Source organism: Monodon monoceros, unplaced genomic scaffold, assembly GCF_005190385.1.
Source record: "Monodon monoceros isolate NGI ecotype Baffin Bay Population unplaced genomic scaffold, NGI_Narwhal_1 Super_Scaffold_4, whole genome shotgun sequence".
Classification (NCBI taxonomy): domain Eukaryota; kingdom Metazoa; phylum Chordata; class Mammalia; order Artiodactyla; family Monodontidae; genus Monodon; species Monodon monoceros.
Window position 1 is genome coordinate 72,994,577 of NW_021703781.1, and position 14,611 is coordinate 73,009,187.

Genomic DNA, 14,611 nt, shown 5'->3' on the forward strand with positions numbered 1-14,611 from the left:
GCATGTGCACTCATGTTGTGGCTGCCTTTCTTGTGGTGGGTCTGCCCTTGGGTGAGGCAGTGACCTTGGGGCCAAGTTCAAGAAGCCGGGGACAGACACCCAGCAGCTGCAAGGCCTTAAGCCTTTGCAAGAGTGTGTTCTGCTGTCACTGTCGCTTTTAGCTTCATTTAATTCCCACCCCCCAGTCCCGAAAGTCAAGGTCTAAGGTAATCCTCACTGTACCAGGGAGTAAGCTGAACCCTCAGCGTCCATTACTGACTTGGCCAAATCACACAGCTTGGAGAGGCAGGGTCAGCTGCAATCAGGTCCTAGATCTGTTGGAGGTTAGTAACTCTTGGTTCTCTTGTGGATTGGATAATGTAGGTGAAACCCTCAAGTCTTTTTTGAGAGTTTCCTTTAATCCTATAAACAAGGGATCTTAGTGCTTTTGTGCAGCTTCTCTTCATTGAGCCTACCCAAGAAGTGCTACTGTTTCGTTTCCTGCCACTCCCCCACTCAACAACATAGGTGACTAAGAAGTGGTCCCTGGACCTTGAGGAGCTTCCACTCAAGTACTATGATGTATGTTTTGGAAGAAGATTCAGATAAAATGTTATGGGGTTCTAAGGAGAAATCAGGGAAGGCTTCCTGGAGGAGGTAGCATTTGAATTGGCCCTTGAGAAACAGACTATGACAGGTGGAAAGAGAGGGGGGAAGTGAACAACATGGGCAAGGCCATAGAGGTGAGAAAGCTCAGGGCAGACAAGAAATCATTTGTTCTCACTGAACCGCTGTGTTCACGAGATGGCATGGAAGGAGGTAAGATTGATGAAGATCAGGCCCAGGTGACAGAAGGCTTCGACTGTCAGGCTGAAGGTTTGGCCTTATTTTTTTTCTCAGTGGGCAGAGGGGAGACACAGAAGGTTTTGTATAAGGGAGTGATTTGATCAGAGTCTTGCACTAGGAAAATGAACCTATTTGGGTGTACAAGAAGAGGACTGAGGTTGGAGGGGTCCCTAGTAGTCTGAGCCACCTGTGACCCATAAGACTTGTCCTCTTAGACAGTGGTCAGGCTGTTGATATCCAGCACATGGGCTCCCGCGTGAAATTAAAAACTATTCTGTGGTCACAGTTCCAACCTATTTTCACTTCTCTTACAGGAAAATAGTGGCCGAGTATGAGAAGACCATCGCCCAGATGATAGGTGGGTATCCTCACTGGTGGGGGGCTCAGGCCTGCCCTGAGATTTCTGAACTATGGGGAGGGCTTTGAAAGTAGAGACTCAGAGTGTGTTCCTCTCAGGCTCCTCTTAGAGCATGAAGCCCTTTAGGGAGGGACCAGAGCATCCCAGAAGGTGGCTCTGCCCCAGATCAGTGAGTCTGGGGACCTCCTGGAAACACCTGTCAGCGTATGTGTCCCTTAGCATGAATTATTCATGCCTGTGGGAAGCCGTGGCTGTCACTTCAATGGCCACCATTTGACTCAGCCAGGATGGCCCACCTCATGGGGAAAGAGATTTGGGTTGGTTACTAGGATATTTGGGTGATTTTTTTGCTCATGGGAGAGAATCAGATCTCTATAATCAAATCTCTAAACCCTAATTTAGTTTAGACACAAGTGAAAAAATACCTGACTCGGCCTTTACACAGAGGTCTAGAACAAGGACAGTAGAACACGTGGCAGTCCAGCTGCCTGTCCCTATTAACTGGTCACAACACTATTTCTCACTGAGGTTGGACACTGCCTCAGAATCCATCTTAACACAGCATCCCTGGCAGCCAATACTGACAGATAACTTTGGCCTACAATAAAAGAAGGCCTCATGTTACAAGTTATACACACCTGGCTCTTTTTTTTTTTTTTTTTTTTTTTTGCGGTACGCGGGCCTCTCACTGTTGTGGCCTCTCCCGTTGCGGAGCACAGGTTCCGGACGCGCAGGCTCAGCGGCCATGGCTCACGGGCCCAGCCGCTCCCTGGCATGTGGGATCTTCCCGGACCAGGACACGAACCCACATCCCCTGCATCGGCGGGCGGACTCTCAACCACTGCACCACCAGGGAAGCCCTCTTTTTTTTTTTTAAAGAAAAAGTGAGAAAAGGCCTTTTGCAGAAGTTCCAAGCCCAAGTCTTTTCACTGATGATCATCATTGAAAAATGCTGTTATAACTCTGGGTGCGAGGTGTGGGATCTTTGTTTATTTATTTATTTGCTTAGGTCCATGATAGCAGTTTTTTAAAAAACATTTTACTCCAAAGGACATAAACTTACTGCAAACCACAGCTTGATGCTGTTTTAGCAGGTGACCCCTCGTCATCTCGAACGTTTGGATATGTCACACCACACCTCTAGCTTTTGCCCCAAGGTAAATATTACCGCAGCCTTGGGAACAGTGAAGAACCTTCCAATTGAGTGCTTTCCATTCAAAAAAGCTTTAATTTTGGTTTATTATAATAAAGACCATTTCTCCCAGAGCTCAAGGGGAAGCCCATTGGGGTTTTTTAAGGATCAGCCTCATGGTGTGTGCTTTCTATCAAATGAAACCTCTCTGTTAAATTGGTATAACATATGGATACATATGGATGAGATAAAAAAAAAACAAAAAACCCTTGGAACTGAAACTGCTGCTGAAAATGGTCAGAAGGAAGGATTTATATCTTCCAATACACATTGTTTGGCAACCTTTCCACATCCTGGAGTCTTGGGACGTGAAAATGTCACTCAAACCTACATGGCTCACCTGGAAACATCCTTCTGCGTCTCAGTCATACATTTTTATCTTTTACTTTTGACGATGACGTTTAGGCCAGTGTTGAAGAGGACCTGAGCCTTTGTCCTGACAGCAGGCCGCCCAGAGCAGCCAGATGTTCTGGCTCAGCTGGTGGTTTGATAGAAGCAGACATCCCCTCTTGAAAACTGACAGAGTCTCTAGTTGACACAGTGGCCTGTCCTTGTGGTGACAGGAAGAGTATTGGACTTTGATGCTTTCCACACTGCAGGTGACAGTAGTTAGAACAGTGTTTTCAATTCAGACACAGTCTGAGGAGCGTGTGGAACCCTGACTCCAGGGATTAAGGCCACACATGCCACCCCCCTATCCCCACCCCCTCCAGGAGACCTGGCGTGTTTGGCCTGAGAGCCCCTCTCTTCAAGAGCTGTGAAACTGCCCCTCTGAGCACTTTCCTGTTTTGGGGGTGTTTAAGCACTCTGCGGGTGGCTCTGCGAGACCCCCTCCCCAGCGTCCCTGGCTGGAAGCAGTGCTGTCACTTGGGGTGGCGCCTCATGGTGTGTCTGTTCCTCATCGCCCCCTCTCCATCCTCACTTCCTGTCCCGTTCATCACCCACCTTCCCAGAGCTGTTCTCATCCGAGAGGTGGCATGTCTGTGGGTATCATCCATCAGTCACTTGCAGGTCGCCGATTAGGGCCACTGTCAATTTCAGGGTCCTTGTGTCCTTGCCGAGGATGGTGTGGGGCTGCGGCATGGCTGGAACTCACTGTAGCTCTGGGCGGGACCTGCCTTCTTTTGAGGCAGGAAACACACCCATATGTCTCATCTGGATCCCGTATTTTTCGTCGCATTTCCTCTCACCCACCCACCATTCCTCATGGAAAGGGAAACTCAGGCCCAGAGAGCTTGCAGTTCAGGGCCCAGAGTGAATGTAATAGCATTTTGAAGTTAAAACCAGCTTCTACCCAACTTCCACTAGCCTTGACTCCAGCCTGGCTCCCTGACCTCTGTTTAACCTTCACACATGCTCCATGTCGGTGTGACATCTGTCCTGTCATCAGAGTCCGTTCTCACCATATGTTACTAAAGAGAATATGTTTCATTAAGTTCAAATATTGACTATTGAGAATTCAGAACAAAAAGGGATTTCTGTGCTTTCTGCATTCCAGGTTGTTGCGATTGATTTTTTTTTTCCTGCTTTCCTAACAACTGCCCTGATTATCTGTTTTGCTTCCATTTTCTGTTGCTTCTTGCCCTTTGCTTGCAAAACAAACAGGCAAGCCTGGTAAGTAAATGCTTTTTCACCTAATTTGACACCCGCCCACTGCAACCCTTATTTGTTTGTTTGTTTTTCTATTTTTGTTACTTTTGCTTTTGTGTTTTGGCTGCATTCCCCACATGGTTTAATAGTGTTTCCGCCTGAAAAAGCCAGAACATCTCCAGGGCCGTTGTTTTATTGTTGTGTCTATAGAGCATCTTGCGTCTTGAGCTGATTTCCTGCTTTGAAGCACCTAGCAGCATTTGTAAGTTACAAAAAAAAAAAAAAAAAAAAGATGTGTGAAGCATTTTCTCCTCCTCCAGCATTCTCTCCTCCTCCGTCTCCCCCGGGAGCAGGGAAATTCTATTTTTACAAGGGTTATGGGGGGAGGAAAGGAAGCTGAGGAGGCCTAATCTCAGATCCAGGAAATCAGATGGACTCCGTTTGATAAATGGCTCCTTTACCGAGCCAAGTGAAATGTGTACATGGCGTAAAACCAGCCCAGAATGTGCATCGTACAGCTTGCCGAGAACTAAGGAAGCAGCTAAAATTCAAAGAATAAAAACAAGCATTTGGTTACTGGTAGAACTTTGTAACGCCCTTTCTTTTAGGAGTCTAGATGTAGCAAACAGATTGCTGGCGGTTCTGTTCTTGCTATATGTTAAAAAGCTCCCCCTTCGTGGGTCACTGCGACTTGACATCATACCAGTTGGGGGGAGGCAATGATGCTGCTGATAACGGGTCACTGATACTGGGTTCTTACTATGTGTTGAGGGCTTTATATTTAATCTTCTCCCAAATGCCATAAGATAAATACTGTGATCCCCTGTTTCAGGTGTGGAGGACAGAGCTGAAAACCTCTGCCCAAGGTCACACAGCTGGGAAGTCTCAGAGCCAGGTCTGGAATGTGGGCTCTCAGACTCTGGCTCCTGGGTCTTCACCTCTGCCCTGGTAGCGGGATCTCTGAGAGGCAGGGTATGAGGATCTCAGGCATCTTCCGGGCCTGTGGTTCTCCAAACGTGGTCCCTGGACCAGCTGCCTCAGCATCGCTGGGGACCTTGTCACAGATGCAGATCCTCGGCCCCACCCCAGACTGACTGAATCAGACCTTGCTGGGTGGGCACATCCATCTGTGTGTGAGAAGCCCCTCATTTTGGAAATGAGGCCCTGAGACCTCGAGGGAGGACTTAAGAGCAAGTTTATGGTCAGGGCTGGAGCCGAAACCAGAATGTGGCCCCCTGTTCCGTGCTCTTCCTTCCTCCCCACACCCGAGAGCATGCCTGACGTCAGGATACAGAAAGATGCCCATCTATCGGGAATCTAAGGGGAAAGAACCCAAAGCAACATCTCCTCACTTTTTTTTTTTTTGCGGTACGCGGGCCTCTCACTGTTGTGGCCTCTCCCGTTGCGGAGCACAGGCTCCAGACGCGCAGGCTCAGCGGTCATGGCTCACGGGCCCAGCCGCTCCGCGGCATGTGGGATCCTCCCGGACCGGGGCATGAACCCGTGTCCCCTGCATCGGCAGGCGGACTCTCAACCACTGCGCCACCAGGGAAGCACCATCTCCCCACTTTTAAGGGAGCTACATCCTTCCAGGTCCATTCCTAAGGGGCTCACGTGGAGTTGCAGTTATGAGCACAGCCTTGGGTTTGGATCTGGATCTGCTGCGTCCCCAGTGAACAAGTGACTCGGCTTCTCCTGTCGGAGGGATACTAGAAATCTGCCGCAAGGCTGTGCTCATTCATTCACTGCCCGGCTGCACAGTGCGTATTGAGGTGTCCTGTGAGTCGGGCACTGTCCTAGTTCTGGGACAGAGCAGCGGACAGAACAGACTCAGGACCCTGCTCCCAGGGAGTGTGCCTTCTACACACACACACGTGCACACCCACACGTCTGATTTCACGATACGGAGTGGCCAGCACTGGGCCCCTCAGAGGAGGCGTCTCCCACACGGGCTCAGGGACGGCGCCTCTGAGCGAGGCGGAAAGCTCCGGGCTGGCGTTCCCAGCAGAGGCGCAGCAGTGCTGAGAGCAGAGCGTGTGGGGCAGGGGTTTGGATTTTATCCCAGGGCAGAGGGAAGCCCCTGGGGTGGGGTGACCCGGTTTGGACTTCCTGGAAGTGGCTTAGGAGCATTGAATCAAGATGACAGTCGGTCTGGCGCCCGACACGTGCAAGAGCCCGGTACACTGGCCGCTGCTCTTACCATGGCTGTGTCGTCATTTACAGCTGCTGTCCATCCTGCGGCCCAGGCACCCCTCCCAGCTGACCTGGGGCCAAGGAAGGACAGGAGCTCGGAGTGGGGCTTCCCCTCACCCCCGCCACTCTGCTGTCAGCAAAGTTCCAGACGGTTCAGAGCAAGTGGTTCCTTGCCCACCCAGACCAATGATGGATTGGCATACAAAGCATAGAGCGCTGTGCGGTCAAGGGGCTTTTCTACAGAGTGGCCAGAGAAAGCCGTTCCCATCCATATGAGGGGTTTTCACGGGGTTCCAGGCATATTCGCTTGCAGTGGCCCACCAAGCAGTCCATTTCACCAGGATCAGCCACTCTGAACTGGGCCAGAATTTAATTCTTTTGTGCATAACTGGGAAACTCACTTTGACAGAAATAGCTCCCTTTTCCTGGGAGTTAAGATACCTGCTGTATCAAAGGAAATGTCCATTTTTGTGTGGAGTAGAATTTCAGGGCCATGATTATGTGGGCTTTGGGTTCATGGGATGTTTTAAGGACGAGGAAACCGTTTTTCTTTTCTAACGACCATCTCTTTAGCTTAATAACACTTAAGAAGGGAGATTCCCTCCCTCACAGCTCAATCTACGACACCTTTTAATCTGGACCAACACAAAATTCAGTAGCAACGTTTTCTTTTTTACCTTATGGATCAGTCAGTCTGTGTGCTGTGGACAATCAAATAGAATCACCAGGGTCTCCAAGGTTGCACTGATCAGGTTAAAGAATGCTAGTTCATTTCCATCCCATCTAATGTTGCCCAGGCCCAGGTCTGGGATGCTGCGCCCGTGGGTTTTGTTCCTTTAGAGCTGGATGGGCTCGGGGGAGTGGGTCTGTCTCAACCAAAAGCCAAGGTCTGAGATTGCTCACTAGTCAGGCTGAGTTGCATCTGAGGCCTCAGCCAGCCCTGAGACCAGGTCCGGAGCCCATGGGCCCCATCATTTTGTTCCCGTGTCTCCTGCCAGAGGATGAACAGAGGGAGAAGTCGGTCTCCCACCAGACGGTCCAGCAGCTGGTCCTGGAGAAGGAGCAAGCCCTGGCCGACCTGAACTCAGTGGAGAAATCTCTGGCCGATCTCTTCAGGAGATACGAGAAGATGAAGGAGGTCCTGGAGGGCTTCCGCAAGGTGTGTTGATGTTCACGGGCAGAGCGGGAGGGACGCGTGTGGCGGAGGAGGTGGGGCGGGCTGGGAGGATTGCGGGCCGCTCGGGAAGGCCTTCCCTGCAGGCCGGGGCGCTCGGACTTGGCTGTCCGGGGTTACACCCGCGTCCCAGGGCGCTTGGGGTTCCCAACCCTCCTCGGCATTTCTTCTGTGGGCCGACCCCTGTCCTCTGTCGAGTCAGAATGAAGAGGTGCTGAAGAAATGTGCGCAGGAGTATCTGTCCCGAGTAAAGAAGGAAGAGCAGAGGTACCAGGCGCTGAAGGTCCACGCAGAGGAGAAGCTGGACAGGTAATGTCCCCGCCCCGGGTCTGCTCCCAAGGGCCCCTCGGCAGCCCCGGCCGAGGCAGGCTGGGAGCTCCCGGCACCCCTGCCATCGGCTTGGGCAGGGTGGTTAACGCAGCTGTGTTTTTCAATACAGTTCAAGATGACAGCGTGCTCTCCATTCGCATCCGTTTTGATAAATAAGGGATGTGTGTTGTAATTTCCGGGGTACCCACTGGAAGCACCTCGGCATCACGGGCATGGGGGTTCTCATGGGCTCCTGTGCTACAGCCTCCATTAGAAAGAGCTGGAGCCGGGTGGTTGGGTTCCCCCTACCCAGATTTGGGAGGAGGAAAGCGGGAGGCATCTACGAGGAAGGGTGATCATTTCTGAACCCCATCCCCGCGCCGTTCCTGCAGGGCCAACGCTGAGATCGCCCAGGTCCGGGGCAAGGCCCAGCAGGAACAGGCTGCATACCAGGCAAGCCTGCGGAAGGAGCAGCTTCGCGTGGACGCTCTGGAAAGAACGCTGGAGCAGAAGGTAACAGGACCAGGCGGGCCGGGCTGGCCAGACACTGAGACACACAGAGGCTAGGCTTCCCTGCGCCCATGGCAGCTCCGGGACAGCCCGCATGTCAGGCACTCCCGGGACAAGTTCATGCTTCATGAGCATGGCCTCGCTCTCCCTCTGGAAGATCCAGGTTACCGCAGCCCTGAGGCTGGCCTCTTTTCTGCCTTTCTGGGAATTGCCATTTTTCATTTCTTTTCAGCGTTCATTCGTCAGACATTTGCTCAGCACTTGCAGTGTGCCAGGCGTAGTACTTTACTCCCTGCATCCGGCGAGCTTACCAGTGAGTGGATGGTACCCACCAGGCAGCCCCCTGGGCAGAGACAAGCGGCTGCTGCAGAACATGGGCAGCGTCAGGGTCAGAAGGGCCCCCAGGTGTCCTCTCATTTTCGCGGATGGTGGGATCCTCCTGAGGTCCCTCAGCTTGTCCCCAGATTTCCCGATTTCCAGTCAAGCGCTTGGACCACCTTAAACACCGTCTCCCTGGGTGTCCAGATGAGAAGCCCCTTCCACCCAGGGGTGCTGTGAATCTGATTCTGAGTGAGTGTGCGCCAGGCAGGCTTCCTCCCTGGGTGTGTTTGCAGACATGCACCCCCATTCTGGTTGATTTACTGAGCCATAGGATTCCCCGGGATGGGGTCATCAGAGGGCCCAGTGGCCGGGGGCAGCAGCACTTCACATGCATTAGGGTCTTGATGGGCGTTGGTGAGGATACTTTATAGGCAGGTAGCAGCAGGAGCCCAGGGTGTCTCCCAAATGGCCTCTGCTCCCCGAGAAGCACCCATCCAGGTTCCAGCATGGCTGGCTGGGGTCCCCAGGGGTTCTGGGCCAAGCAGTGCTAACCTCTCCAGTGGGCAGGTACCGCCTCCCACGTCACCTGCATGGTGTCAGGGAGAGATTCAGGTCCCTGCCCCTCCCTGCCATCCATCCTGACCCTCGGCAGGCCTGGCCCTTCACCTCGGTTTCTAGGTTTGTAATGTCGGAGGACTGAACCAGTAGAACTTGAAGGTTTGAGATTGTTTCCATCGGGGTATGATGGTGTTTAAATTGCATCCTGATGTTAGCTAAATCAATAGAGCTAAAACCAGGGTCAGGAGAGATGCTTTTCAAGGCACCCGGCCTGTTCAGATGGTTACGGTCGCAAAGTGAAGGTGATTGATGCTAGGTTTTCTGGCAAGCTAAAAGACAAGGAGAAAGCAAGTTGGATTTGCATTGTTTTGGATAACAGAAAAAATACAAATGTATCTGCAGACATAGTTTTGTCTTAAACTAAGACTCAGGAAGAAGGGGTTAAGCACATGAGTTCTTCGCTAAATGGCTCTAAGTGATGTGGAGACGGTGGTCTCTGTTTTCAAGAGATCCAGAAGCATGATTTCCCCCCAGGGCAGCTCTCAGGTGACGGCGTTGGGCAGTTCACCCAGTCGGGACTTGATAAAGCGAGCTGGGACTTTTGCCCAGTGTGCTGAGCTCCTTGATGGGGCAGTTTCCTGGGCGGTGGGCTGATGGTGCCAGGACAGAGCTTGGAGAACCTCCAAGAACTGATAGCTAGTGGGTCTGTTAGTACCTCTCAGCATGCCTAATACATAAAATCGCCAAGCTGTATAGGAGCCAGGCCGACCTGAATTTGCATTCCAGGTTTGCTACGTCTGACCAACTGTGTGACCTTACGCACAATGCTTAACCTCTCTGAGCCTCAGTTTCCTCGCTGAAAAGTGGGGGTAATAACGGCTACCTTTAAGGGGCTGCAGCGAGTACAGAGTGCTACCACAGGGCCTAGGCTGGGTTTGCATGGTGACCGGCATGTGGTAAGTGCTCCAATAAGACGAAAAATCACCGTTAGCAGCCCCAGCAGTGGCCGTAGTGGCGATAATAGTAATTTCAGGATTAGTGGCTGGTCCTGCAGCCCATGCAGAGCCCCATCTTCCAACCGGCATTTCAGTGCCTCAGGGAGCTGAAAACTCTAGACGGGCCAAAGCCAAGGGGATGTTCCAGGTGGGGCTCTCTCCCGGCGGGGCTGGTGGCAGGGCTGCAGCCGGGACCGAACCTCTCCCCTGCTAAGGAGGGCTGATTCCTCCCAGGCACCGGCTCAGTGATGAGTGGCACCTGGAGCCCAGCTGGGACACAGGGCACGTGGCTCCGGGCTGGAAGGTGTCTAAGGCCCCAGGGTTTCCGGGGAAGGGCCTCAGTACGGCCTCAGGGCACAGGCTTGTGATTGACTTGCCTTCCATGGGGACCTCGAGGAAAAGCTGGCTGCTCAATGTTCTGGGGGTACCGGAAAGATCTCGCCCCCTTGGAGAGGACCCTTCAGGATTGGCTGCTGAGCCAGATCAGCATCAGGCTCGATGTTTAGTCCATCTGAGAGCAGAGCCACTGCTGTCCAGATGGAGGCGTCGCCCCGTTGGATCCCCGTCCCTGGAGAATGGACGGTGTTGTCGGATCGCTGGTGCGAGATGAACACATAGTTGACTCCTCTTGGCGGGGCTTCCGAGGACGGGCAAGGTGTGACTTGAGGAGCCCCTGAAGACGTCTTGCATCTGCCCTCACCTCTCTCCTTGGGCCCTGTATCCACAGCACCTCCTCACCTGGCGTCCTCTGAATAATGCTAGGGATCCCATCCAGGTAGAATTGCTTATCCCCTCTGGTGGCATTTCTCAAAAAAAGCCACCATCCTTCTGTGCCCACATCCATGGAGACAAATAAACGGAAGAGAACCAATACTAGTTAAGCCTTTACTATGTGCTGGTCGCTGTGCAGGGAACTTTATATTTCTCACCTCATTTAATTCTGAGAGAGACAGATGTTATTAACCACACATTTGAGATAAGGAAAATTGAGGCTCAGAGAGGTTGTGTAACTTGCCCAGGGTCACACAGCTAGAGCTGGGATGTACAGATTGTTTGGCTCCGGGTCATTTCTTTTGCTGCTTTAGATAAATTCAGGGGGACCAGGTGGCCCAAAGGACCCCTTCCTCTTAAAAAGCCCAGTGACCGTTCTGATTGACTTGATTTCAAACAACCTCTTTTCTTGTCTTCATTTGCAGAATAAAGAGATAGAAGAACTCACCAAGATTTGTGATGAACTGATTGCCAAAATGGGGAAAAGCTAACTTTGAACCAAATGTTTGGACTTTGACCATTGCGTGCAATATGACCGTCGGCACACTGCTGTCCCTCTGGTTGTGTGGACAGGTTCTGTTTTCACTTTTTCGTATGCACTACTGTATTTCCTTTCTAAATAAAGTTGACTTGATTATATGCAGCACTAAGGAGACTATCAGAATTTCTTGCTATTGGTTTGCATTTTCCTAGTATAATTCATAGCAAGTTGACCTCAGAGTTCCTGTATCAGGGAGATTGTCTGATTCTCTAATAAAAGACAAATCGCTGACCTTGGCCTTGCCCTTTGTACATGAGTTTCCAGGGTGAGCGGCTTTTGGATTTAATATGATCATGTACAGCTTGCAAAGGGACTCTTGCCTTAAGGAGTGTAAACTTGATCTGCATTTGCTGATTTGTTTTAAAAAAAAAAAAAAGAAAATGCATGTTTCAAATAAAATTCTCTATTGTAAATAAATTTTTTTCTTTGGATCTTGGCAATAAGTGTGGCTGTGATTTATTTTCTGGGAAAGGTTGGGTCTTTTCTCACCTTTGTTAAATCATATCAGATTTGGCCTTTCACTCTTCTCTGTCTGGGCTCATTTTTTTGTCCACAGATTTAAATAACATTTCCTTTGTTTATCGTGGCTGTGTTTGTAAGATGAAGCAATTGAGAAATATTGACTTGCTACTTAAATAATTGAGTGTGTTAAATTAACTTAAATTTTGTTTTTACAAATTCTCTTGGACTTTAGGGGAGCAAAATCTGCTTCCCTTTATTGGCTCAAAGAGGTAGCAGGCTGTCACTCTTCCTGTTCATTCCTTTAGTCTGTGCAGATCAACCCTAAAATGTCCATTCCTCTCCAAAGGAATAGGAAATGGTGGCTGTTCAGGTAATTAAGCCACTTTGGAGGTTAGGGATATGTCTGCCTTAGATTCCCTAACTGCTCCTAACTTTCCCAGGGACCCCAGCTTGAAGGGTGGGTGTATAAGGGCAGTGAAGGGGTAGGGGAGGTGTCCCAGTTTCCCAGGATGGCCGTAACAAATCACCACAAACTTCGCAGCTTAAACAACAGAAATTTACCCCCTCGTAGTTCTGGAGGCTGGAAGTCCAAAATCAAAGTGTAGGTGGGGTTTGTTCCCTCTGGAGGCTCTGGGAGTCTGTTCCATGCCTCCCCCGGCACCTGGCCGTGGCCGTCAATCCTTGATGTTCCTTGGCTTGTAGCTGCGTCATGCCAATCTCTGTCTCCGTCTTCACGTGGGCTTCTCTTCTTCTGTCTCACATCTGCCTCTCCGTTCTCTTATAAGGACACCACTCTTTGGCTTTAGGGCTCATGCTGTATCCAGGATGAGCTCATCTCAAGATTCTCAATTACAACTGCAAATACCCTATTTCCAAATAAGGTCACATTCACAGGTAGTGGGTTGTGGATGTATCTTTTGGGGAGGACACCGGTGGTGTGGGATATTGGCTTGGAAAGCAGTCCCAAGCGCCTGATGGCCCTGAGCTTGAATGCCCCTCTCCTGCCCAGCCACAGTGGCTAAGGGACGCTTCCCTCCCACAGGCCCACCCCACCCCTAGCAGGGCAGGCCCTGTGCAGCCTCAGCGGGGTGGCAAGGGGGTGGGGTGGGAGGGTCTCTTCTATAACGTACAAGGTAGATGAAGCTCAGCTGTACCACGCAGGAGAGAGAGACACAGCCTGCCTTTCTGGGAGAGAATACCTGCCTCTCGTCCCGCTGTCACCCTCACTGGACACTGGGCAGGGACCCTAACCAGGGCAGGGCTGTGCCTCCTGCCACTGCCCAGCAACCTCTGCTTGGTCCAGCCTCTGGGTACACCTCCCAGGGCTCAGCCGCGGCCCCCCTGCCCCCCATGCTTGCTCATCCAGACCAAACCCCCCTTCCACCCCGCCCCCAGATTCTGACCTCAGTTACCTTCTCATTCCTATCGCTCGAAAGCTTTAACTTTTTTTATTAAGTAAAACATTTCCATCACTAAAAATCTAGAAGTGCAGGTAAGAAAAAACCCTCATAATCCCCAAACCAAGAGATGCTATGAATGTTTTTTTTTTAATTAATTAATTTATTTTTGGCTGCGTTGGGTCTTTGTTGCTGCGCGCGGCCTTTCTCTAGTTGCGGTGAGCGGGGGCTACTCTTCGTTGCGGTGCGCGGGCCTCCTGTGGCAGTGGCTTCTCCTGTTGTGGAGCACGGGCTCTAGGCGCACGGGCTTCAGTAGTTGTGGCACGGCAGCTCAGTAGTTGAGGCTCACGGGCTCTAGAGCGCAGGCCCAGTAGTTGTGGCGCACGGGCTTAGTTGCTCTGCGGCATGTGGCATCTTCCCAGACCAGGGCTCGAACCCGTGTCCCCTGCATTGGCAGGTGGATTCTTAACCACTGCACCACCAGGGAAGCCCTATTAATGTTTTTATGCTTATATTTCTATGCCTTTTTCCCTCAGTATATGAAAGACTTATTTTTATGAAAGTGGATTATTTGGAGTTATGTGGTGTCACACCGACACAGCCATCTGCAGGGCCCCTGCATAACGTTTTGTAAACCTTTTTTTCACCTATAATGTGGCTATCACGCTATGGTAACTCTTATATAAATAAATATCGCTGTCATCATTTTGAATAGCTCCATGTCTTCCATGGAACCAAAATGTATTTAACCAACTGCCCACTGATGGACATTTATATCGTGTCCAGTGTTTTGCTATCATTATGCACGCAGCTGCAGTGAGTTTCTTTATGCACATATGTTTACGAATGTGAGTCTTTCCTTAGGTTAAATTCCTAAAGTGGATAACCTGGGTGAATGCTGTCACTGTCTTCCAGCCAAAGGCCACCATGAACACAACAGTGGTTGAACAAGTCGGGTTTATTGCTAGTTGCAGTGAGGGAGGATGCCCGCCAGGGGGAGCCGTGGGGCACCTCAGTAAGTGGGTCTTAGGAGGCCTGTAGATACACAGCATAGGATTTGGACTTGGGCCAGGTGAGTCTGGGGAAGGCTTACGGAAGCAGGGCTTTGCTCCGTATTGCAGGTGACAGGCCCAGAGTGAGGGATGCCTGGCTCCCTGAGCAGCTCGTTTCACGTAATCCTTGCTCAGCAAAGCCTCTGTGCTTTCCAGGACATTCTACGTGAAAAATTGAGCGGGACAGGCGGTGTTCCGATGGGGGCGGGGTGGAGATGTGCGCATGCGCAGGCCATGGCAGGAGGAAGGATGTTTACACGTGAGCACCCGCGGGGTCTCCATTGGGGTCAGTGCTCTCTAGCTCTTTTTTTATTTTATTTTTTTGTGGTACGCGGGCCTCTCACTGCTGTGGCCTCTCCCGTT

General features: G+C 51.1%; 1 protein-coding gene across 1 annotated transcript in view; it reads left to right on the forward strand.

Moving 5' to 3' along the window:
* The window catches only part of TACC2 (transforming acidic coiled-coil containing protein 2), a 189,643-nt gene extending 177,866 nt beyond the window's left edge, over nucleotides 1-11,777 (forward strand). Inside the window, 5 exon segments of the mRNA XM_029245524.1 lie at nucleotides 1,140-1,183; nucleotides 7,157-7,317; nucleotides 7,535-7,641; nucleotides 8,034-8,154; nucleotides 11,222-11,777. Of these exon segments, the coding sequence (XP_029101357.1) occupies nucleotides 1,140-1,183; nucleotides 7,157-7,317; nucleotides 7,535-7,641; nucleotides 8,034-8,154; nucleotides 11,222-11,287 (499 nt within the window). The 3' untranslated portion in view covers nucleotides 11,288-11,777.
* Nucleotides 11,778-14,611: the final 2,834 nt, after the last annotated feature.